The following is a 25,402-nucleotide window of genomic DNA, read 5'->3' on the forward strand; positions in this document are numbered from 1 at the left end:
ACACAGACTTTGCTTCTAGAGCAGTCAGGCCTTGATCCTTCCTAACTCAAAAAACCCCCACTCTGTTTTTTCCTTCTCTTTGTAGTTACCTTTAAGCAAGCGGGATGACTCAGGTGCCTGCTGACTACCTGTCAACCACCAGCTCCTACAACTATGAGCCACCCCTCCCCTCCGTGGCTCGGGCCAGCACCCTCACCAAGGTCCCTCCGGCCAAAAAAATAACCTTCTTCAAGAGTGGAGACCCTCAGTTCGCCGGAGTCAAGATGGCCATCAACCAGCGGAGCTTCAAGAGCTTCAACGCGCTCATGGACGACCTCTCCCATCGGGTCCCGCTGCCCTTCGGGGTCAGGACCATCACCACCCCACGAGGAATACACTGCATCAGTGAGCTGGACCAGCTGGAGGATGGAGGGTGCTACCTGTGCTCTGACAAGAAGTACGTGAAGCCCATCAGCATCACCTCCGGGGGACACAGGCCGGCCCCGCCGCGGAACAGTCGCCCCTCCAGCACCATGAGGAGAGCGGCTCAGGAGGGCAAGATGGAAGATTATTCCGCACCTTTCACTCACCATGGTCCCAGAATACCCAAGAAAATCACTCTGGTTAAGAATGGGGAAAGTGGATTTCGGCGTTCCATCATCCTGAACCGTAGAAATGCCCGGAGTTTCAAAACGCTCCTGGATGAGATCACGGAGATCCTGCAGTTCCCGGTGAAGAAGCTCTACACTACTGATGGGAAGAAGGTAAATATCTCTGGAGCTGGTTGATTGCTCAAACAGGAGTCATCACGTTCCTCGTGATGTAAATCCTTTAGCTCATGGGTCCAAAAGTTTATCCACCTTACCTTAATCCTTTGGGCTTTGTCACATTAATCACTTGCCTATTAATTACACAATAGTTTGATGTAGAAGAATCTTGTTGAGCCACTCAAGAACTTCATGACAAATATTGGTTGGGGTCAACAGGAGGTTTAATGTTTTGCAGTCAAACATAAACCCCCTTCTAGTAACAGAGTTTCTCACCTTTTTTTGGGAGGCTTGTCCCAGCCCAGGTTCAGCTTTTCCATATCTGACTGCTGGGAATTCAACAGAATAAGGTGGCCCTTAGGTAGCACCTTGTGGTTGCACAGCTCCCCGCTGAACAGGGTCCTGCTCATGATGTTGGATCCTCAACAGAGACAAGAAAAGATAACCAATGATGATAAGATAAAAGAAGATAAGATGATGTGGCGGTTTCAGTTCAAAACCAGGCAGAACATAACCATGACAGACGATAAGATACCAACTAATGCATTAAAAAATAATGTTTGAGTGGGATCAAGGGACACTTTTCTATTGATGAATTAGTGAATCTGCTGTGGGGGAAGTTCTTAAGATAAATTCAAGGCATGGCAGTCCCTTCATTCTTCTGTTCCCAAAGGAATTTCTGGACAAATCTGAGATTCTCTTGACTTCTTCTCCATCTCTTTCTAGCTAATTAACCTTTACCTCCATTTTTTTGAGAGGACTCTCATGAGTTATCCTGACTTGTCCCTGTCCCTGCAGTGAATGGAGATTCAAAGCTCCTTTGCCACTTTTCCCACCTTTACAGGGCTGAGTGCCAGCTCCTCAGTGGTAAAAACACAACCACTTGTGGTGTCACTTTCTGAGCCAGGTTACTGAAATGGCCTGGGTTCAAATGGCCGATTATCCAAGAGGGGAAAAATGCAGGAATATTTTGCAATAAACGAATTTTTACCTGGCACATGGAGAGGAATGTGCAGTAGGAAGGAGAGAGGGAGGGGATAATTTAAGCCATGCTTCCTGGTGGAAGCCCTGTGTATTATCACAGAGCCTTCTGCTATTCTCACCAGTCTGGAAAGAGCTTCCAACCAGACCAAATCCTGCTGCCCGGATATTTTATAATCTATGGAAAACTAACTTATTTTGCCACTGATTTCTCCAGTTTTCAAGACTTGGACTCCTTCTCAGTCCAAGATGAACATCATAATCTTGTGAATGGCTAACAACTTCCTCTTCTTGACTTTTTGAAAAATTTCACTGATTTCTCTAAAGAAATGTTCTGCTTTCTACTTCTTAGTACAGTCTTAATGTTCCCCTTGTAATTTCTAAATGAATTCCCCACAATTTTCCTTCTAGTTATTATAAACACCAATATTTTAAGTGAGATATGTGTTAAATATGCAGTGTCTTGACACAATATCCTCAGCTCGATGATCTTGGAGGTGTTTTCTATCCTTCCTCTGTTTTGCATCAGCAGAAATATGGATGTGGGTCAAACACCATCACTTTGTCTCTCCAAGGACCCTTCAGATTCTATTTTTTTAGTATGAAAATTTTCATTATTGTTTTGTCAATAAGGAATTGATTTTTATACCTTAATAATTCTATTTTCACACCTTTAATTCCTGTGCAGAATATCACAGTGATAGGTGACGAGGGGTCCAACTTCAGCAACATCATCATCTTCCACATAATTAGGAGATGTGTGATTATTAATACCTTTCCTGGGAATCTTTTACAGTGAGTTTTTTGGCCATTATTAATTTTAGTAATTTACCACCAGCTTTCAAAGTGTTCACTACTGTTCACTTAACAACCATTTCTATTGGTGCTTCCTGTTACTCTAGGCTTGGGTGCAAAGCATTTAAACCACAAAAAATTCACTCTGTCTTGGATTTTCCAATCTTTTTGCTTTCACATGGATTCTCTGTTCTTCTTCTAATTTTTTTTGACCATAGCTCAGCTTCAAGACCTTCTGTTTCTGATATACAGTTGGTTGTGTCTGAGTTTTCAACAGATACAACTGTCTCATTGAAGAATCAAAACTGGGAGTTCAACTGACAGTTTTGAGTTTTCCTGAAATAACCTCCTTCCACTGGTGCTGGAATTTAAATTTTTTTTATACTTAAATTTGCATTTTCTATTAAAGACAATTGAAAGAAGCTTCCATTCTTCCATGATCATTCAAAGGTATCTGGATGTTTCATATTTCTTGGATGTTTCCTTTTTTCTTGCATTATTCTCTTTGAAGAATAAATCAAATTCTCTATAAATAATTTTGTAAACTTCTTTTATCCCAATTATCTATGTAATTTTTTCGCATGACTTAGCACAGAGATCTTTCTGAGAAAGAGGGCTGGGACTGAGTGGAACAGTAACATTTAATGTTTATTCCCATATTTTGACAGATTAGCAGAATAATTCCTAAGCAATGCGTCTGGACAACTGATGGATTGACTTCATATTTGACTGGCTCAGAATAACAAAATTCACACCATTTAATAGCAGGTTCATAATGTCTCTTTTTCAGCCAGTTTTTCCTTGAATTCTTGAAAACCCAACACAAAAAAAAAAAAAAGGAAAAAATTTCCTGTCCTATATGTTAATCAGTCTTTCATCAGTGGAAGAGATGTTCATAGACCTCAGAGTGTTTGCTCTTCAATCTCCTTTTGTTTCTTCTACTCTGTAATTCCAGATCTGAACTTAAATCCTAAAATGAGTTAAATCACCTCTATCCCAGTGGCTCTCTTTTCATCTGCTCCATTTTAATAGTTTCACCATTTTATAGAGTAAATTCAGGATGCTTCAAGATTACAAATCTTTATGTGGGTACAAGCTTGGACACACATGGAACAGGCTTGTTTTGTGTTCCTTTCACAGATTATTGATTTGAGAAAGTAGAGAAAAGGGATTTGTTCCTTTTGTAGTCCACAAATTTTTCCAGTACACCTCTAAGTTTAATTCAATCATAACTCAAAGTTAAATCATAGAATCTGAGAATTTTAAAGCCCTGATTCCCACAGAAGTACATCCAGTTTGGTTCTATTGGTATTTGCATATTTGTGTTTTCATTCTAACTCCTGAAGGCTTGAGTGAGGGTAAACCAGTATTTTGAATTCCTAAATTTCAAAAAGTTGGGACTAGGAAATCCCAGTCCCACTGAAGAAAGTAGATGTGAAGTGTTTGAACACTCATTTATAATGGGCAAATAGCCCATTTTCCCAAATTAACCAAGATTTTTCTTGCCTAGAAATTTGATGACTATGGGACTGGAGAAAAAATTAGTTCTATTTTAGGTAAGCAAAATCAGTTAAATTTTCAGCATGAAAAGAAGTGTAAATCATAAAGTTTTTTTCAGGTCAAGCCACTCTTTGGTGTTTTCCAGGTGATTAACTGGAAATAATTGGATTAACTGCCCAAATAGAGAAATTTGTTATTTAGGTTAACATTGACACGCAATCAACTGTCCAGTGAAACTCTGTGCACATTTTCCCACTAAAATACAGACAATCCTGGATTTAATTCATTAATTAATCTAAATCTGATTGTCTTACAAGGCATTTGGGATGGGGGGACCCTTTTGGACCCTCTTTATTAATTATAGAACAAAGGAAGAATGACTGAGACTAGTAATTTAAGCTAGACCCAAGTTTTCATACCCTAGTTGCAAGTATTACAGATATTTAGATATTGGCAAACACAAGTATGGGACTTTACATCCATTAGCTGATGAGATGGTTGGAAATCACATATTTCCTAGTTTATACTGAGAACATCAGTTCTACACTAAAAAAAGAACCAGGTGTGCAGATATCTCACTAAAAAGAATAATTGTAGGTTATCTTCTCCATCAAATGACCTTTTGACTCCATTCTGGGAAGTTTTTTTACCACATAGTGTCTTTTCTTCCTCATGGTCTAAACCACAGGAATGCACCTCTCTTCAGATCCCCACCACCCGCCTCTGGAGAGGGAAGGATGTCTCTGGGGGCAAAGAGACAGAGATCACAGAAAGGGCAGAAATCCTCCCAGGCTGTAAGAAATGACGTGTAGGATAATGAGGCAGCGACAGAGGATTTCCCTTACAAATGGCAATTATCCAGGGCCCACCAGCTGAACAGTCATTAAGACGTTGTTAAGTCACAGGAACCCAGCACCATGACTGTGTCCAGGCACAGATGTCCTGATTCCTGAATCACTAGGCCTTCCTTTTACTGGCTGTCCTGAATTAAAACAAAAACCAAACCAAACTCTTCCTTAAAAGCCAACATTCCTCCTCACATGGCGTTTGAAACCACACTGTGAGATGGCAAATACTCTACATAGTTTATGGCTGCTGGTGGCAGTTACCAAGAGCAGCTCAAATGGGATTTATCAGCCCTCAGAAGACTTTTCCAGGGGATGTGGCCAGTTTTATGTTTGTTGGAGTGAGGCCAAGGCTGAGATGTTTTTATGTTTGGGCGCACTCAAGGCTGACCGTAAGTTGTTACATTAAATGAGTGATTCTGATCCGGTTTTGTTGTGTGGAAAGGTCGAGTGGAAGACCAGAAAGACTCGATTTTGCCTCAGATTCTGCGAGTGAGAACGTTGCAGAAGGAGCACTGTGTGCCACTGAGTTTCCTTGAGGGATCAGAGAATTGCTGTATGGGTTAATCAGGGGAGCAATCACTGGGGAGGAGTTAAGGCATGTTTTTTCAGGCACCACAAAATGGGGACTGTAAAAAATTAGTTATTAGAAACTCCTTGGGGTAAGAACCCCCAGTTTTCTATTGTGTTTTTGTTAAATTTGGCATGGGCTGCACTTCAGCAAGACTAACCATTCTGGGACCATCTTTGTCAAATCAAGCCATCTTTGACCACATCCCAGTCTTGGAGAAAGACAAAATGGTCCAAATGAAGTGACTCCTTCCCTGGTGTATCTTCCCAGTCTCTAGCAACCTGTGGGATAAGATCTTCAGTCCAAAGCAGCACAATGAGCCCTCACTGAGGTATTTCAGTAGCCAGGAGAGTACCAGAGCACAGAATCTGGCACCAAATGGCACCATCTGTGGATAATCACACTTTGTAGCACACAAAATAGGGTCTAATTCCCACAAGGATGGCCACATTCAAGCCACTTCTTAGAAAAGCTCCCTGGCGTGTGTTAACTCCCAGATCTGCCCAGGAATTGTTTGGGAGAATGCCAGTTGATCCAGGCTTTAAATGCTCTAAAAACCACTCTAAAAAGAGTGGTAGAGGCAACTCTGTTCCAGTGCCCTGGATCCAGAACTGATTTCATTTAGCAGTAAAGACAGAACTTTTATTTTTAGATTTTACTAGCCAAGCTGGTGTCCTAACTATTATTGCTGAGTAGTTCTTGATAATGACTGTATTTACAGCGACCTAGGGGTGCAAGGCCAGGAAACAGGCTTGTCTGACATATTTCCTGACTCAGATTTACACATCCATAGAGCCATTCCTGGGACATCTGTAGGCTGCCCGCAGGCATCCTCTCGGCCACTCATGTGGCTTTCTACCAAGATCATCTGTCTTAATGACAGGTGTCATCAAGAAGCTGATGGAAGTGCAGGAGGAAAACGGGATACATGGAGGCAGATAAGCTGGTTTAAAATGTGGTGTGTGTATATAAACAGTGGGAGAAGAGAGGTGATAATTTGCCCCCATGGGATCATTAATTTTCTGGTTGCCCGTTGACATATTCACTGTGACATTCAGTTTCTGTGCTCAGGTATGAAGGATTGCAATGAATTCCAGCCCCTGATCTGGAGCAAACTGTTGTTATCGAGTGAGCTGTGCCACTTTTCCACCCACCACGTGTGTGACTCACGGTCTAAAAACAAACCACAGGTTTCAGGTTCGATATTCTCTGATTCCATGCCAAAACCACAATGACTCCAACGAGATTTACACAAGCGATCTGTAAACCTCAGCAAAACTTTCCATGAACCTCATCCACAAGAAGATTCATATCCAGGTGTGTTCTGTGAACCTTTGAGATGCCCTGAGATCATCTGGCCAGGTGCCTTACAAGGCAGAGTTAAAGGGACCCCGTGTTTAGCGACTTTCTTATCTAACATCCAGCAAATCTGATACTTTCTTATCTACCATACACCAAATGCAGATGATTCCTTTAGCCTGAGGAGGTTTTGTTCTTTCAGTAATAATGGAGTGAAGTGTAATTGCTTTCTAATCCTTTTGAATTTAATCCAGGGCAAATACATTTCAAATAATGTTATTGACTCATGGAATCATGGAATATCCTGAGCTGGGAGCGACTCCCAAGGATCATGCAGTCCAACTCCTGACCCTGCACAGGATCCCAAAAACCTCACTGTGTTCCTGAGAGTGTTGTCCAAACCCTCCTGGAGCCCTGGCAGCCTTGGTGGTATGGCCACTAATATTCCTAATTTTTCCTAATAGCAATCTAGGAAATCCTACCACTCATTTATCTTGTCCTTATGGACTTCAATTATCCAGCCAAAAGTTTCTGCCATGCTATGGGTGCCTCCTACAACTATTTTTGGCATTTCTGGGTTTTCCCCAGTACAAATGATTTTCTTTTGAAATGCAAGTAGTTTCAAAAAAAAAAGGGAATTGAATTTTTTGTAGGTATAATTTTATCAAATTTAGATTTTTTTCCATCTTAAACAAATTTTAGAAAGTACTTAGAGGAAAATTACTTCTATAGTTACCAATATATCGAAGCTTAGAACTGTGGAGAGATTACAGAGAGTTAATGAAGAAACAAAACACCCCAGACTTAAAAAAATGCAGATTTGTCAATGCAACAAATGGCACAGAAGTGCATAACAGTAATTTAAACTTGATATAAAAATCCTGTATAGGGGTTTTATTTATGAAAAAAAATGTATTGAGCCAATAAAAACAGCTCTGTGTCAGTAACAGGTAAACTGCTGGGAAAAACCAACGTTCATCAGAAAAAGTTGTGTTACAAAATATGTCAAGAGGAATGTGAAGCTTTTCCTGTTGATGGTTCTCTTTATAGTCCAGAAAAGGAGCACTAAATAAAAGAGGACTTCAGGAGAGTTAGGATTTGTCAGCATGATCTCTCTATTTATTCATTTGCTGAGAGTACAAAAAATAGCAGAATTCCACCCTCTCCTGGAAAAACTGTGAATTTTCTGTAAGTACTTCCAGTAGAAATCACTGTTTCTTCAAAGAATTTTCACAGGGAAGACTGTGGGTTTTTTTCTTAGGGAAATTAGGTTTTACAAATACAGACTTGGGAGTCTTTAGCCAGTAAAAGGAGAGGAAAAGATAGAATTTTTACATTTGCATCAATTTTCTTCTTTCTTTTGGGCCTTGAACATGAAATTCAAAGGATTCTGCTGCAACTCTTAGCAAGGTCTGGAAGTAAAAGTAAAAAACCTTCCCACTTTTCCCATTTGTATCCTGGACTTTGCAAAATGAGAGTGAAACCTGGACTCAATAACAAAAAAATACTGAATTAAACCAAAATTTTCAGCTGAATGTGTCTCTCTTCATGCCCAGAGCTTCTGGAGATTTTACCCACAGTGTTTGTGCTAAGAGACACCCAGGATGGCAAGACCATGGATCAATTCCCTATGGATCTGTGAGCTTGATCCAGGAGGGCTTTTATCCTCAATCTCATCTCCTAGAGATAATTGGAGCACAACTGTGTTGTCCTTCCCTCCTTTCCCCCACAATTTCCTACTGGAATAGCTGCTCATCCACAATGCAAATATTCTCCATATGCAAGGAGTGAGTTTTGACAACTTCTGGTCATGGGGAAAAGCTTGAACTCTCAAACTGGAACCTTCCCACTGACTCAGCCACCACAAGGCTGAGCACAAGAACCAAATGTTTCACATTTTTCAACGCACGTCAATTTTTAAGCTAATCCTGCCCCAGGAGAGGATCAGGGCAGGCTCTTGGGGTGGAGTGGATGTTACTCTGAATCATCATTTTCAAAGGCTGGTGTTGGATGGACCAGATTTAATGAACCCAATGCCAAAGGGGCAGGTGGGGACTCTGATTTCAGTCAGAAGGTGAAAAACATCAGCAGTGAAACTTTTCTAGAAAGGCTGTCCTCTCTTCTCAGTTGGAATTTGCACCTTTAACAGCAGTTTGCTCTTTCTCTGGCTGCTTCACAGCTTGAACACTGTCAGACCTAATTTTGAGCTGGCAGGGTGGGTGAGGACAGAAAAGGCCATCAAAACTCGCCTATAAGGCCAGGGCAATGTGGACAGAGGCAGGACTGGTGGCATCCTCACACAATAAAAACTTCCAAACTGAACCAGGCTAGAAATCACTTTTCTTCCCATTTATATCCTCTTCACATGTTCCTTAAAAACAAGCTTTCTCCATGCCTTTAATTTCCCCATCAATCCTCTTCCCTTCCCCTTTTCCCTTTTCCCATGAGATGTTTCTCTTCTGCTGCTACCCAAGTGATTTCCAACAGTCACTGATTTTCTGATTGCAGTATTTCTCTTGGAATGATGAAAGAGTTGCTCATCCAAAGTATTTTCAGGGCAAAACCCAGAATGTTTATTTGATACGTGTGCAGAGCGTCACACAGAGGGAAAAAGCATCCATGAGTACTCCAGGAAAAGCTGCCAGCAGAGCAATAGCTACACATGATCTTTGCCTGTGCTTGACTGAGAAAGCAGATCAGGGAATTATTGCATTTTCCCTCTCTCATTCATGTATTTTACTTGGCTCATTGAGTGCTTCATGGCCTTCCAAAACTCTCATTTTTTCATGGATCTTTACACTGTTGGCAAACCTGAAATCTGAACAGGTCATGTCTGTAAAAATCTAGAAGATGCAGATGTTTGGAAAAATGTTCGAATGGCAAATTATCTTACATTGATGCATTTCAGCACATGGAGCACTGGACTTACCATACTCTCATTAAATAAGTGTCAAACAAAGGTGGCAGTTTGTAATTACAAGAGCCTTGGACACTGGAATCTGTCCTGATTTATGCATCTTTCTTTGGTACCAAAGAAGGTTTTGGGATGAGTCTTCCAGTACCTGAAGGGAGCCTGCAAGAAAGATGGAGAGAGAGACAAGGACATGGAGTGACAGGACAAGGGGGAATGGCTTCAGACTGACAGAGGGCAGGGTTAAATGGGATATTGGGAAGAAAATCTTCCCTGTGAGGGTGAGAAGGCCCTGGCACAGGGTGCCCAGAGAGGCTGTGGCTGTCCCTGGATCCTTGGAAGTGTCCAAGGCCATGTTGGATGGAGCTTGGAGAAACCTGGGATGATGGAAGGTGTCCCTGCCCATGGCAGGGGTAGAACTGGATGATCTGTGAAGCCCCTTCCCACCCAAACCATTTCATGATTCTGTGTGGATCTGGGGATCTGATATTTAATTAAGTTTAAGAAATCATGTGAGTTTTGATCTGGGAGATGCAAGGGATGCCGTGTGCTCTTTTCTGGACTATAATTTGGATGCTACTATTTCCAGAGGATTAGATCCATTTCCATGCAGCATTTCCTCTCTCCAAGTTCAGGATTGCCTCTTGTTCTGTGCTCCTCCTGATGACAGGGAAGAGCCTTCTGACCCCTGCTAAAGTTAGAGAAAGAGAGAACAAGTCATGCACCTCCTGATCTCTTCCTCCTCCTTTTCTTCCACTACTTTACTAATTTGTATGTGGGCATGGAGTGGCAACACCCCATGATTCACCTTCTGACCACAGATTAGCCAGCCACTCCCCAGAAGAACCACTCTCTAATTCCTCTGGTGCAAAGTTTGGGGAAGGGAAGGGCACATGGGTTCTTTGCATGAACAAAATGCAAAATTCATTATCATTAAACCACGATACATCAGTTCAGAGCCTGGATGCCTCCGGATTGGATGTGGCACAACCACAAAACTGGGCTGTTCACACTCCAAGGAGGTGTTAATGGGAATGGAAGACAAATGGAGCTGATGGAAGAGCTCTAGGAAAGGAGGCAGTGAGACAGCACAGGGCATGGACTCAGCCCATTAGCCTGTTCCTGTTTCCAGCTTTTCCTGTTTCTCCCATGCATCTTTGCACTCCTTATAGATTTGTCCTCTGAACCATGTCCTGCATTATTTCCACATTCTAAGTCTCAGATGTCTTTGGCTGGCTGGCAACCAGCAGAGGCAGAGCAGAGGTGTCTCCTTCACTCTGCCTTCATCAGAAGCTGACATCTGTGCTCAGCTTCTGAGGTGAGCAAAGCTGAATGGTTCTTCTTTCTCTGGGAAGAGCCAGAGGGTGGCAGGTTCTCCACAACAACCAGCTGCTTCTGTATTTTAGAGGTGTTATGTTTGCCTTGCTTCTGTATAGGTATTGATAACATTTTGTTATTAATTGTGTTGCTGTAGGGCCTAGTGGAGAGGTCCTTGCTGAGATCACAGCAGCTGGTGGATCCTGTACAGCAGAATTCATGGAGATAATCCATCCTCAGTGGATAGCAGCCAGACTGCAAAAAAAAGGAGTATTTCAGAAGAGAGGATGTGTTTTCATTTATACCTCACTTGTTATGACCTACCCAGTGTAGCTAAATGTCTGTAAATCATTTTTATCAAAAGAACATTGAGATTTTTGAACCAATCTATAAATGCCATGTCCCACTGGGGCAGGGAATTCCTCTGGTGGGGGATAATGAATCATAAACCATAGGATGGTTTGACTTGGAAGTGATCTTAAAGATCATCTTGTTCCAAACCCCTGCCATGGGCAGGGACACCTTCCACTAGACCAGGCTGCTCTAAGACTCATCCAGGCTGGGCTCTTGTCCAGACCTTCACTCACAGCATCCATAATCCTCTTGGATCCTGATCCAGAGTCTGTGAAGGTAACCAAAGTTCTCTCCATCTATTACAGTGGGACTTGGATCAGGTTTTACAGTCAGATTGAGAAATTTTATTTAATTTTCAGGTATTACACTATAAAACTTTTATTGGAGTCTATTCCAGCCCAGCAAGTGCCAACTTATAGAGGCTGATCCCATGAATTTTTGTGGATTTTTGTCTCTGATAATCCACAGCCTCAACTGTGACTGAGTTACATCAAGGGAACTCCAGAAAGGCCCTGAATGGATCCTGAGTGATCCAAAGCAACTCTTTGCTAACCCATCAAACACCTTTATCATAAGCCATTATTTCTCTTCCATTTTATTCCTAATTGTTCACTTCTAATTAAAATATTCTTGAGGTTCCCATGTTTTGGGACTCAGCTTGCAAATGAAGATACCTTATTTTCTAACTTTGTGAATGTGGTTGATGACTCCTGTTGAGCTTTCTGGTCTCATATTTATCTTTTATCCTGTCAGCCATCCTCAGGCACATATTGGATACTCGAGAACATCTCAAATTGTTCTGTGAATCTACATTTAGACAACTGAGACGATTGACTATGTCATCAGTGAGAATCAGGCATGTCCAAGCGGAAATGTTGACCTGCATCAGGTGAAATTACCCGTCTCCTAAAAATATTGGCTGCTCTCCACCAAGTAGCCTTGATTGTAGATGACGAGTTACAGTCCTGTGGGATGAATTAATGCAGAAATATTAGAGCAGGGCATTCTCTTCTCCATCACATCTCCTTCAGGTGACCACCAGATTTTAAGGATTTACAATCCATTGCCTCTGGGTGTATTTTCGCTAAATTGTGGTGGGATTTAATACTGTTTTCTCTGAATATCCTAGCATAGCTGCTCAGAAGTTGTGCTGTGGCAGCCTGAGGGAAGTGGGGAATCTGTTTGCCAGAAAAATCTGAGGTTTTACTATTGCTTTAAAGTCATAGAATTACATGGGCCTCACCCAGGACACACTGAGTGAGCTGCAAGTTGTTAAACACGCAAGAGGGGATGTGCTGTTCAGTGACAATTCAGCTCTAGTAAAGGATTTCATATTGATGGCTCTGAAAACAGATGCTCTCTGGAAATCCCAGGCAGTGTGTTGTGAGGATGGAACTCCTGCAGCAGCGTGGGAAGGCTCTGTATGGAGCAGATGGAATTAACTGCTATCCCAACCCTGCACTGCCCTGAAACAGTGGATGCTGCATTAAATCAATGTGAGAAATGGCATTTATTTAACCCTCAGAAAACATTCAGTTGTATTTCAAACTACCAAAATGTTTTTAGCAATGAGCATGACAAAGATGAATCTCTGGAATTATTAATTTAAAGAGATTAATCTTGCAAGACATTAGGAAGAAAATTGGCATTATAGATACAAACACAGCTAAAGTGCTGCTGATGTCAGAAACACCCTGTACTACAAATACAGACTATTTAAAGTGACATAACACAAGTGTATTCCATATAAAAGAATGTATAAATTCCCCTAACTCAGCTGATTGAGCTCCATGGATCCCTGACTCTCTGTCATTGGCACCATCTATTTTCTGCATACAGCACAGCAGTGATGAGTGTGATTGAAATACCTACACCCAGACATGGAACCACGTGAGAAAATGTGGACAAAAATCGCTTTCACTGAAAAAAATGTCCTTTACAAATAGAACAGTTCCTAAACTTAGTGGGGCTTGAAAGACAAGATTCTTTTACTTTAGGGACAGAACACGTTTCCTGTCTATTTTTCTTTTTTTTTTTTTTCTCGTCCTATTTTTCCTTTTCTCTTTCTTTTTTTTTTATCCTCACTTATTTTTCCTACTTGTATAAGATCAGGGGGAAACAGAACACAAACGTAAAGAAAGAAATTAACAGAATTTCCTTTAAATTAATAAAGAAATGAACAGAATTTCCATTAACAGATGGCAAAAACCTACTCAAAATATTTGATTTATTAAATTCTAGGCTTTCTATAAACTTTTAAAGTGAGCTACAAAGCTATTTTCATTTGGACTATATAAAGGTTTTTTTTAGTAATAGATGGACCAGAAATGGAATGAACAGAAGCAAACTGAGATTTGTGGGATATTTTTCTGTGTCATGGTACCCATCACATGAATTTGGTAGTTTTGTTGCTTTACAGAATTTAATGTACGTTTCAGTGAGGAAAACTCTCTTATTTTAGGTTTCATAGCAAACTGGATGGGCCTAAAACACAAACATTGTTATAATACAAGCACAAAATATAAATTAATGGGAAGACAAAGGGTTTTTTTACTGTATTCCCATGAAAAAGTTGGTGCCATATGTTTTATTGCAAGAAATGCTTTCAGAAGTGATTAACTGGATCTAGAATGTTCTTCCATTTATCTCTGTCTTGCTCTTCCACCATCCATACATTTATTTGCACCAGATCCAACACCAATCCCTTAGTGCGTCTCACAGTCCTGGTGGGACATCTTGGAAGACCCCAGGAGCATCTCAAGACTGAGGGCTCCAAAGGGGCCCTGGTTCTTCATTCCTTGGCTGTAACAATATTTAGAGGCCGAGGTCTTTCCTTTACACACTGTTATTTCAGGCACACGTGACAACTACAGAACTGTCATCGCTGCTCCTCTGAGATTCCTTATCTCGGTTCTCATTAAGAGGATGATGATTTAGTGACAGGGTGAGGTCGGGGTGCATCTTGATAAGCCCAACACCAGTGCTGGCTTGGTAACCCATGGCATGGTCACCTCTTGAAGGCTTCCCTATGCTTTAGAGATGTTCTCCTGAAGTAGCAGGCTGAGGAGGAAGGGACATCCCACGTTGTGGAGATGCACAAAGCTGCCAGAAATTGGCCACTCTAAAGTCCTCTCAAGTGGTGGTGTTCACAGGGGTCCCAGGATGAGAGAAGAGACGAGGATCTGACTCCATGTTTCAGAAGGCCTGATTTATTATTTTATGATATATACTATATTAAAACTGTACTAAAAGAATAGAAGAAAGGGTTTCATCAGAAGGCTTGCAAAGGAAAGGAAAAAGAATAGAATGATAACAAAAGCTCGTGACTCTCAGACAGTCCAAGACAGCTGGACTGTAATTGGCCATTAATTACAAACAACCAACACGGACCAATCAAAGATCCACCTGTTGCATTCCACAGCAGCAGATAATCATTGTTTACATTTTGTTTCTGAGGCCTCCCAGCTTCTCAGGAGAAAAAAATCCTAAGGAAAGAATTTTTCATAAAATGTGTCTGTGACACTCTCAGAGAGAAAGAGAGTCTTCTCTTTCTTTTGAAAGACATCAGGTATTTCACCTGAGAACTCAACTTCTGCCTTTCAAAGGAGAGGTTGCAGAAACAAGATGGAAGATAGGTTCAGGATCTGTCTGCCCAGTGCTTCCCACAGGACTGATTCCTGCTCTTTGAGAGAGACAAATGTATTTGGGTAAAACCTGGATGGGGATCTGAGAAAATTCAGCTGAAGATGTCTCTGCTCATTGCAGGGTGTTGGACTGGATGGCATTTAAAAAGTCCCTTCCAACTGAAACTTTTCTGGGATTATACAGTTCCATGAGAAGTGACACATGAAGGACTTGGTTTGTGATCCAGGACCAGGCTGTGTGGTGAGGACCAAGGGTGCAAACCTGAGTTCTTGTAGAGGAACAAAGATTCCTTCACAGGCACTTCCCAGGCTGGGGACAACACCCCTCATTGTCCAGCTCTGAGGCAATACTTGGGGTTATAACTGAAGCATTATTTGAGGGAATATTAAGGGAAGTCACAATTCTTGTCCCTCTTCCTGAAAAGGATCAACTAAGGGACAAGAATCGTGACTTCCCTTAATATTCCCTCAAACACTGAGGGAATTTTTCAGGTAATAAAAGCTGCCCCGTACAGAAATTAGAAGAATTTAAAGAGATTTTTGCAATTCTCTGTAAAACAAACTGAAACACCTCCAGTTTCACCCTCTTCCTCACTACCACATGAAATATGCCAAATTTTTTTCCAGAATATGTGAAATTTTGTATAACACATAATAAATGAGATGTATCCTCCATTAGGCAATCTCTCCCAGACCTTCCCTATATTAGGAAATCTGATCGAAAACATAGCAGAGCTTCTCTTTCAGTGGAGGAATTCATCAACAGGCTTGGTAGATCCCAAAGTTCTCCAGAACCACGTTTATTGTCATTGAATCACAGAATATCCTAAGTTGGAAAGGACCTACAAGGGCCATCAAGTCCAGCTCCTGGCCCTGCACAGGAAAGCCCCAAAAACAACATTGCATGCTTGAGACCATCATCCAAATACACTTTTATTTAGGTGGCAACACATTGTCAGTTGATTGCAGGTCAAAGAACCAAATTCTTGTGCCGGGGCTCATGGTGCTCCCCTTGCTGCTCCCTTTGCAGATTGACAGCATGCAGGCCCTGCTCCACTGCCCCAACGTGCTGGTGTGCGTAGGCCGGGAGCCCTTCAAACCTGTATCCATGGAGAATCTGAGGAAACACTCGGTGGAGAAGCTGCCCAACCTGCCTCCCCGCTCCAACAATGGCAACAATGTCAACGAGAACAATGACAGTAAGAAAAACCTCGGGGCCTTGTCGGGCAGTCCTACCCACAGCCTGGGGATTGCAGGTCCCCATTGTGCTGCCCCAATGTATGGATTTCATGTGGAAAATGCACTTCCCTCTCCCTGCCTCCCAGGCCTTTCCATCCTCCCCTTCTTTTTCTCTGGTTTCCTTCTAGGATTTCCTCCCTACACCCCCTAGTCTTTCTTTTACATGCTCCCCATGTCTGGCTGACTTCCCTTCCTCTTTCATATCTCTGGGTCTCCTTTTCCTTCCAGAACTCCCTCCTTTCCTGTGTCTGTCCACCCAGACTCTGGAGATTTCCCACGAATCCTCTATCCCATCGTTGTCTGTCCTATCATGCCTTCCCTCCTGCACTTTCCTGCACCAGTACCAGAAGATGCCCAGGTTCTGCCAGCAGGAGACTCAGTTTCTCCTGCAAGTTACAGCTGGCCTTTTGCAAACAAAGTGTGTTTTTATGGGAAAGATTATATTCAGGAAGATGTATGTTATGGATTATTCAGGATTATATTTTTTTGGCACCCCATCATGAGTTATCTAAGGTCACAGGTAATTAAACCAGCCACCCTCAGTAGCCTGGGAAAAGAAACTTCCCAATTCCAAAGGGCAATTAATCTCACCTGTATTAAGGATTTATTGTGGGATGAAATTAAGTGTGCCCTGGAGGTGTGTTTGTTTCTCTTCATTGTCAATACCAGAATCTTGGAAAGATTCATTTGTGTCTTGCCAACAAGTTGTAGAAACTTGAGGACAGAGGCATCCTATGCTCACTATCCAAGACATAAAAAAATTGGAGAAAAACATGGGAATAATCTGGAGCTTTGCCTGTCAAGAGACTGAGCAAATCCATCAGTTCAATCATTAGGATGGTCAGGGAAGAGCTATTTAATGTAATTTGGATGTGCTCCTCTTCAGCACTTCCTTCATAAAATGCCCTCCAGTCAGCTGCATCTCCATATGCCCATGGAGGCACAGAATTGTCTGGATAAATGTACAAGGAAATTTTGGACAAACATATACTCAAAATAAGACAGATGAATGTCCTGCAAGAGAGTCTGATAGCAACATATCCTGCTTGAAATGAAGGGACCTACACAAACCTATGCAGATCACTGCACGGGCCATAAAGATGTTCTTCCAATTGCAATTCCTAAATTCCCTTATTCTAACTCATTTATTCTACAACTCCCACAATTTCTCTTTGTAATTATCACCAGTTTACAATTCCTTTTTAAATTGTTGTTTATGTTTCAATAAGAATTATAATTACTCTTAGTGGCACACCCCTGCAGGGACTGAGTGTTGCTTTGGTCTACATGGCCACACATTTCCTGGAATATGAGTGGAGAAATGAATGCTATGCAATAAATGTGTGACCAGCTAAGGAAGAGGGTCACTTCTCCACATATTTTTCCCTGGTTAAATAAGAAAAATGAAAACTTTCACAGTTAAATAAAGGAATATTTGTAACATGAAAAAATGCCCGAACTCAGAGACTAAATTGCTCCATATGTATATATATTTTTGATTTTTCTTAATTTTACTTCCTGACATGCACTAAATAAAACAAAGTGTTTGTGTTTCAATTTATTTTTTTAAATAAATTTATGGTGTAGAAGATTTTATTACAGATTATTAATTCAAAACTTAAAATGTAACAAGGAAGTTGGACTAGATTATCTCCAGGGGTCCCTTCCAACATTAACTATTCTATGATTAGTGGGCATCACTCAGTCAAAGACAAATTTTCAAACTATGTAAATTGGCATAGGCTTGGCTTTTGAATGGATGAATGGAATAATGGATGAATGGAATAACATCAGGATTCACTAGTTTGAGGGTTTGGCTTACATATCTTCTGTCATCTTTATGTGAGTTAACATCTTTCTCCATCTTTCTCTTCTTCACTCCTTTAGTGAACTTTGGACTGAAAGCCAAAAAAAGCGTTATCCATCCACGGTCAGCATCCAGCAACAGGTCCATGAGATTTTCCTTGTCATCAGAGAAGTCATACCCCAATGGCCTTGCTGCCTCTCCAGACAACGGGGGCCCCTTCTCCAATGGCTGCTCTCACCCAAAAGCTGGGGACCTGGTCCAGTCCCTGGTCAACGATGACATCGAGAAGCGGGTCCATGTGAACAAGGATGGGAGCTTGTCTGTGGAGATGAAGGTTCGCTTCCGTTTGCTCAATGATGAGACTTTGCAGTGGTCCACCCAGATCAAAAAGTCCAACCTGATGAACCAGCTGCCTTGTGAAGAGTCAGGAGTGGAGGAGGACAGTGGAGCAGATCCCCTACAGAAAATGAACCCAGAAGCCAGCTCGGAGGCAGATGACTCCTTATATCCCTGTGATATTGATTCCTACATGTCCAAACTTGAGGAATCAGAATATGACGAGGCCCACTGTCACAGCTGTGGAAAGAAACACCAGGACTATGACATTTGGAAGAATCCCATGCACATGTCCCAGAGGGAGGAGCCCGGCGTGCGAAGCACCTGGCACACGCACTCTTCGTGCTCCAGCACATCTTCCCGCAGGAGAGTAGTCCACAAAAAAATGACATCTGTGGATAGCATCCACACCACATCCAGTGAGGAATTCTCTGAGCACATTGTGAGAGAGTCCTCATCCTACTCAGAGACTATAAAGAACAGAGTGGCGTATCGATCTGTTAAAAAGTGTGTGTGCCGAAGTGATTTATCCACCGGTGCTTCCAATGGAGAAGAACAGCAGGAACACACCAGGACAAGCACAGGAAACAGCCAGAGGCCTTCATCCTTGGGCTTGATGTCACATTCAAGCTGTGAAAACAACCTGGATACTCAAGACAGCCCTGAAGACCAGGAGATCACCAAAATCATTTCACAGAATGAGGATGCAAATTGTTTTGAAGCTTCCTCTGTGAAGTGCTTGAAGGATGACCCAGAAGAGGTTGAAAGCAGCAGAGTTGGGAGTGTCATGTCCAGGTCATCCCTGCAGTCCAGGCAGAGCAAGAAGAACGTGTGTGAGGAAGTGAGCAGCGTGGGCAGGAGCATGTCCTCCTCAAGCCTTCAGAAGGCAAACCAGGGAGAGAACAGCCAGTGCTCCACCCCTGCCAACAGTGTGCACAGCAAGTCCAGTAACTGCACCACACCAAAGGAAAAGGCTGAGCAGGGTGACACCTCTGATGACAACCCAGTGGTGTCCTCTTTCTCCAGCGAGTCCTGCCCCAAGAAGGAGGCTGAAGAGGTGGAAGCAGACCAGGAAGAAAGCGAAGTCAATGAAGTCAGCTCAGTGTCAGCAAAAACAAAGCCCAGCCAATCAATCAGGGGTGAGAGCAGTGAAGGGGAACGATGCTCTACACAGGGAACCCACCGTTCCAAGGCTAGTGACAGGAGCAGCAAGAAAAGTGGCAGTGAAGAGAATGTTCCATGCAGTGTCTCTTGCTCTTCCAGAGGGTCCAAAAAGAGCAAACGCTCCCACGCTCATTTGGACGCACGGTCTGAAATATCAGTGTCTTCACTTGAATCAACTCTGAATAAAAAGAATTCCCTACGTACAGATGATGCAAGATCAGGCAGCAGGGCATCAATTTACTCCAAAAGCTCATGTGAAATCAAGAAAAAATCTGCTGGAGACACCATGTCTCATAAGTCAGGATCTCTTCACTCAAACATTTCATCTAACAGTGAAGCAGAGGCAACTGCGGGTCCTGCTGAGGAGGAGACCTCAAAAAGTACTGCCAATGGCTACAGTGAAAGTTCAAAAAGCTCAAAGAAAAGAAGCCATAAAGAAGAAAACAGCAAGCCATCATCCCTCTGCTCAAGTCTTTCAAGTCCTAATGAAAAATCTGGAAAGGGTCATGCCAAGATTAGTTCTGAACCCTCTTCTTCAAAACAGGGAAGCATGAGTGGGAGTGTATGTTCAAAAGTTGACCACCCAAATGAGGATGGGGTTAGGAATGGAAAACCCACAAGTAGCTCCTCAAGAGTCTCTTCAAAGTCAGAAATAAAAGATAAATGCGTGTTGACCCAGATATCCCAGGAAACTGATGATAGGTGTTCACAATCAAACATGTCTCTGTCTTCAAAATCAAGACAGACAAACAGGAAAAATCTTCGTGTGAAGGTGTCAAATTCCAGCCGGGCATCGGTGTCAGAGACTATGTCAGTGTGCAGTCTGCAATGCCCTGCCCCACCAAAAGGGAAGCCAAAGAGAAAAAATATCCGTGCGACCATTTTGAAGAATTCCTCCATCAGCAGCATCGGCACCGAGTCCGTGCTGACCGCAGGGAGAGAGCAGAAAGAAATTGTGGATTCCTCCAAAGCAACTTCCTACGGCTCTAAATCCGCTGCAACTGAAGGAAATGGTCAGAATAATAAAGAGATTGATGATTCTTGCAACAAAAAAACAGAGGAAGAGGTAGAAGATGCAGGTGTTCAGGAGGAAGGAGGTGATTTAATGCCATCAGCTCTACCAAATGCATCTCCAGAAGAAGTTGTGCAAGAGTGGCTCAGGAAAATCCCTTCAGAAACATTGCTCATGAAATATGAAATGGAGGATGATGGAGAAGAGGAACATGCAGAGTCAACCACTGAGGTGTCTCACTGTACAAATGCTGAGGAAGCCCCAGAGGAGGAAAAAGCTGAGGAGAAGAATGAAGAAGAGGAGGCTGAAAAGGATGAAGCAAAGGATGAAGAAAAGGATGAAGCAAAGGATGAAGCAAAGGATGAGGTGGAAGAAGAGAAAGCAGAAGACACAGCTGTTGTTGAAGAGGCTGAAGAATGTGTGAACCAGGAAAAAATCTCTGAGGTTCCACCTGAAGCTGCTGAGGCTGAGCAGGCAGAATGCAACAAGTCAGTTACATCCAGCCAAAACAACAACAAGAGAGACCTTCCAACCTCTGTCCAAACGTCTGTCCAGATCATGAAGGCCTTGCTCAGTTCAAAGCATGAGACCAAATTTGATCGATCAAATAGTCTGCCTGAAGTATCCCCCACAATGGGGAGGAAACTGAGTAACTCTGCCAACATTTTGATTACTTGTCTTGCCAGCCTCCAACTCCTTGATGAAGAGTCAGAGGATCCATCAGAAAACTCAAAACATTTGAATAAGTCAAGGTATACAGAGCTGCTAAATATTTTTCAAGCCCTGTGGTTTGGGTGCACTGCTGAAAGGAGCGGCCCAAGCTCAGATCAAGAGGCAAGCAAGGTGGCAATGCCAGTGTCTGGGTCTAAAGCCCCAAAATCCATGGATCACGCCTTCACTCCCATGTCCTCCTCTGGGGTTGATGTTTGCAGTTGCTCTGGTGGCTCAGGAGAAGAGTGCACAGCTGGTGCCACGTTGGTGGCACAGAAAACCATGGAATGCAAAACAGCCGAGCAAATGGAAAATGCAGAGACTGGCACAGAAGTGACTGAGGTCGAGGAGCAAAGTAAAGAGGAAGAGCAGCCATCCCGCCCTTCCACGGCCTGCTCAGAGGCAAAAGGTGAGGAAAAAGCAGAGTCTGCTAGAGAGGAGTCTGTAATCCAGGCGGAAGAAGAGAATAAGGAGGATCAGGGCAGTAACTGTGAGCATGATCAGGGGGAAGGAGGAGAAAATGAAAACGAAGAAGAAAACAAATTAGCTGAAACTGGAGAACAAGAGGAAGCTGAAGCTGTGACTGATGAAGTCCCACAAGAAAACCCTGAAGAAGAGGCTGACCAGCCAGAGGCCACTGGTGATGAAGAAAACCCTGAAGAAGAAGCTGACCAGCCAGAGGCCACTGGTGATGCAAATGTTGGTGATGCCGATGTTGGGACGGAGCTGAAAGAGGAGGTGCAGGAGCAGCCCCAAGAAGAGTCACCAAATGACCCCGAGCCCAAAATCGATACATCCACCAGTGTGGGCACATCCCTTGTCCAGCAAAACTCCATGGATCCAGACCCAACCTGGGTCCTGAGACTGCTCAAGAAAATCGAGAGGGAGTTCATGGCTCACTATGTCAATGCCATGAATGAATTTAAAGTCAGGTGGAACCTGCAGGACAATCAGCAGATGGATGCAATGATACTGGAGCTGAAGGAGGAAGTGAGTAAAAGGATACAAAAGAGCATAGAGAAGGAGTTGAGGAAGATCAGAAGCAGAGCAGGAAGGAGGATGCCGAGACCTCCAGAGGGGCCACCCACACGTGAGTCCAAACTCCAAACCGAGCAGAGGAGATGGAGACTGCAAACTATGCATAAAAAGTCCCTCTTTGGGGACAAGAATGGTGCCCAGATGAGGCTGGAGGAGACATCAGACTTATCATTTGATGTAGATAATGACTTTAACCTCAGTGCAGCTTTGGAGGACAGCATGAGCAAACAATCCAGTGAGGAGGAATATTGTCCTTGTGACTCTTGTGTGAGGAAAAAACTGGCTTCCAGGCCTGCCAGAGCCCCTGTGGTGGCCACCAATGCCCCAGTGATGAAAGCCTTTGATTTGCAGAAAATCCTGAGGCTGAAGAAGGATGGCAATGAGGAAGCTGTTGTTGCAGAAGCAGCCCAGGACACCAAAACTCTTCCCAATGGTTCTGTGGAAGAAGGGGCAGAAAACGAGGAGAAGGATGAGGAGCAACCTCAGGCTGGTGAAACAGAAGCAGAGGAAGAAGAAGGAAAAGAGCCAGAATTAAATGAAGATGATGGCACAACATTGAATGGAGATGGAGAAGAAACTGAAATAGCAGAGAGTCAAAACACTGAGATGGAAGATGAGGCCAAAACTGAAGAAACCAAAGAAGAAGAAGCAGAAGAAGAAGGGGAAGAAACAAAAGAAGGAGAAGAAGAGGAAGCAAAAGAGGAGGAGGAAGAGAAAGAGGAAGAAGAAATAGCTAAGGCTGAAGAGGAGGGGGAGGAAATAAAAGAGGAGGAGGGTGAAACTAAAGAAGAAGATGAGGAAGTAAAAGAGGAAGAAGCAGAGGAAAGTAAGGAGGAAGAGGAACTAAATGAGGAGGAAGAGAAGGAAGTGGAAGAGGGAGTGAAGGAGGAGGAAGAAACAAAGGAGGAGGAAGGGAAGGAGGAAGATGAAGAAGGAAAGGAAGAAGAAGAAGGGAAAGAGGAAGAGGAAGGGAAGGAAGGAGAGGAAGAAGCAAAAGAGGAGGAGGAGGAAGAAACCAAAGAGGATGAAGAAGAAACCAAAGAGGAGGAGGAAGAAGAAGCAAAAGAGGAGGATGAAGAAGACAAAGAGGAGGAGGAAGAGGCCAAAGAGGAGGAGGAAGAAGCAAAAGAAGAGGAGGAAGCCAAAGAGGAGGAGGAGGAAGAAGGGAAGGAGGAAGAGGAGGAAGCAAAAGAAGAGGAAGAAGAAGCAAAAGAGGAGGAAGAAGAAGCAAAAGAGGAGGAGGAGGAAGGAAAGGAGGAAGAGGAAGAAGCAGAACAGGAGGAGGAGGAAGGGAAGGAAGAAGAGGAAGAAGCAGAAGAGGAGGAGGAGGAAGCAAAAGAAAAAGAGGAGGAAGTCAAAGAGGAGGAGGAGGAAGAAGGGAAGGAGGAAGAGGAGGAAGCAAAAGAAGAGGAAGGGAAGGAGGAAGAGGTAGAAGAAGCAAAAGAAAAGGCAGAAGGGGAGGAGGAAGAAGTAGAGGAGGGAGATGAAGAAGCAGAAGAAGAGGAAGAAGCCAAAGAGGGAGAGGAAGAAGCTAAAGAGGAGGAGGAGGAAGGGAAGGAGGAAGAGGAAGAAGCCAAAGAAGAGGAGGAAGAAGTAAAGGAGGAAGACAAAGAAGCCAAAGAAGAGGAGGAAGAAGAAGAGGAAGAAGAAGAAGCAAAAGAGGATGAGGAAGAAGCCAAAGAGGGGGTGGAAGAAGAAGAGGAGGAGGAGGAAGAAGCAAAAGAAGAGGAGGAGGAAGGAAAGGAGGAAGAGGAAGAAGCCAAGGATGATGAGGAAGAGGAAGAAGCAAAAGAAGAGGAGGAAGAAGGAAAGGAGGAAGAGGAAGAAGTCAAAGAGGAGGAGGAAGGAAAGGAAGAAGAAGAAGAAGGGAAGGAGGAGGAGGAGGAGGAAGAAGCAAAAGAAGAGGAGGAGGAGGAAGGAAAGGAGGAAGAAGCCAAAGAGGAGGAGGAAGAAGTAAAGGAGGGAGAGGAAGAAGCAAAAGAAGAGGAGGAGGAAGGAAAGGAGGAAGAAGTGAAAGAGGAGGAAGAAGTGAAAGAGGAAGAAGATGTGAAAGAGGAGGAAGCAGAAGAGGAAGAAGAGCAAAAAGAGGAAGAAGAAACAAAAGAGGAGGAAGGGAAGGAGGAAGAGGAAGAAGGAACAAAGGAAGATGAGGAAGAAAAGGAAGATGAGGGTCAAACAAAAGAGGAGCAGGAAGTTGAAGAGGAAGAAGCAAAAGAGGAAGAAGAGGGAGAAAAAGAGGAGGAAGAAACAAAGGAGGAAGAAAAAGAGGAAGAACAAGAAGAAGAAGCAGCTCAAAATGAAGAGCAAGAAGCTGAAGAAAATTCTGAAGGTGAACAGGAAGGTGAAAATGAAGCTGAAGAAACAGAGGAGCCAGGGGATGAGGAAGTTGTGGCTGATGATGAGGCAGAGACATCAGAATGCAGAGGAGATGCTGAGGGCTCTGGAACTGACAACAATCCTGAGGGAGATGCTGTGGAAGGAAATGAAGAAGCTGAGCAAGATGAAGCTGAGGCAGAAGAAGATGCAAAACCAGAGTCAGGAGATGAGGCTGAGGAGAAAAGCAGTGAAAAGGGTGAGAATCCTGATGAGAATGAGGAACCCACTGGGGATGACCCTGAGAATGCACATGAAAAACACGAAGACCAAGGCAACAACAAAGTTTCTGAGAAAGCCTCAAAGACCAAAGGTAAGAGAACCAACAAAAGGTTAGAGACTCTGAAAAAATCCACGGCCTTTTCTTGTTATTCTTCTGTCGGAAACTTCTCACAGCAATCCCAGAAGGGGTCTGATGATGAAGAGGAAAGAGTAGATGAAGAGGAAGGAGGAGTCAAAGAGGAAGGAATAGCTGAAGAGGAGGCAGTTGAAGAGGAATGCAAAGGTGATGATAACCCCACCAATGACCACCCAAATGGAGAAGTTCGAAGTGATGAGAGCTCCAAACCCTCTCAGATGTATCCTGACAGTGACGAAGAAGAAGAGGACAAAGAATCTTCAGGTTCTGATCCCGTGGGAGATGAGGAGCACCCAGATGAAGGTGCAGATCCAAAGGAGGCTGAAAACACTGAGGAAGTTCAGGCTGCTAAAAAGAAAGAAAACTCTGATGAGATTGACCAGGATGACCTGGACTTCTAG

The 25,402-nt window shown here is 43.2% G+C and overlaps 1 protein-coding gene across 1 annotated transcript; it reads left to right on the forward strand.

Moving 5' to 3' along the window:
- The first annotated feature begins 104 nt into the window (after positions 1-104).
- On the forward strand, positions 105-25,402 carry RP1L1 (RP1 like 1). The gene is made up of 6 exons (XM_064707204.1): positions 105-743; positions 15,994-16,095; positions 18,272-19,484; positions 20,358-23,800; positions 23,900-24,097; positions 24,461-25,402. Exons 1-6 carry the CDS (start codon positions 105-107, stop codon positions 25,400-25,402), a joined length of 6,537 nt encoding a protein of 2,178 aa, XP_064563274.1.

Source organism: Zonotrichia leucophrys, chromosome 3 (genome assembly GCF_028769735.1).
Source record: "Zonotrichia leucophrys gambelii isolate GWCS_2022_RI chromosome 3, RI_Zleu_2.0, whole genome shotgun sequence".
In the NCBI taxonomy this organism is placed as follows: Eukaryota; Metazoa; Chordata; class Aves; order Passeriformes; family Passerellidae; genus Zonotrichia; species Zonotrichia leucophrys.

What these genes read in the sequence shown, in the direction of transcription:
- RP1L1 (XM_064707204.1), top strand. Translation starts at nt 105, where the DNA reads ATGACTCAGGTGCCTGCTGACTACCTGTCAACCACCAGCTCCTACAAC. An exon ending in GCCCAGCCAATCAATCAGGG is followed by an intron (nt 19,485 to 20,357) that starts GTGAGAGCAGTG and finishes CCCCACCAAAAG; the next exon opens with GGAAGCCAAAGAGAAAAAAT. An exon ending in GAAAGGAGGAAGAGGAAGAA is followed by an intron (nt 24,098 to 24,460) that starts GTCAAAGAGGAG and finishes AAAGAGGAGCAG; the next exon opens with GAAGTTGAAGAGGAAGAAGC.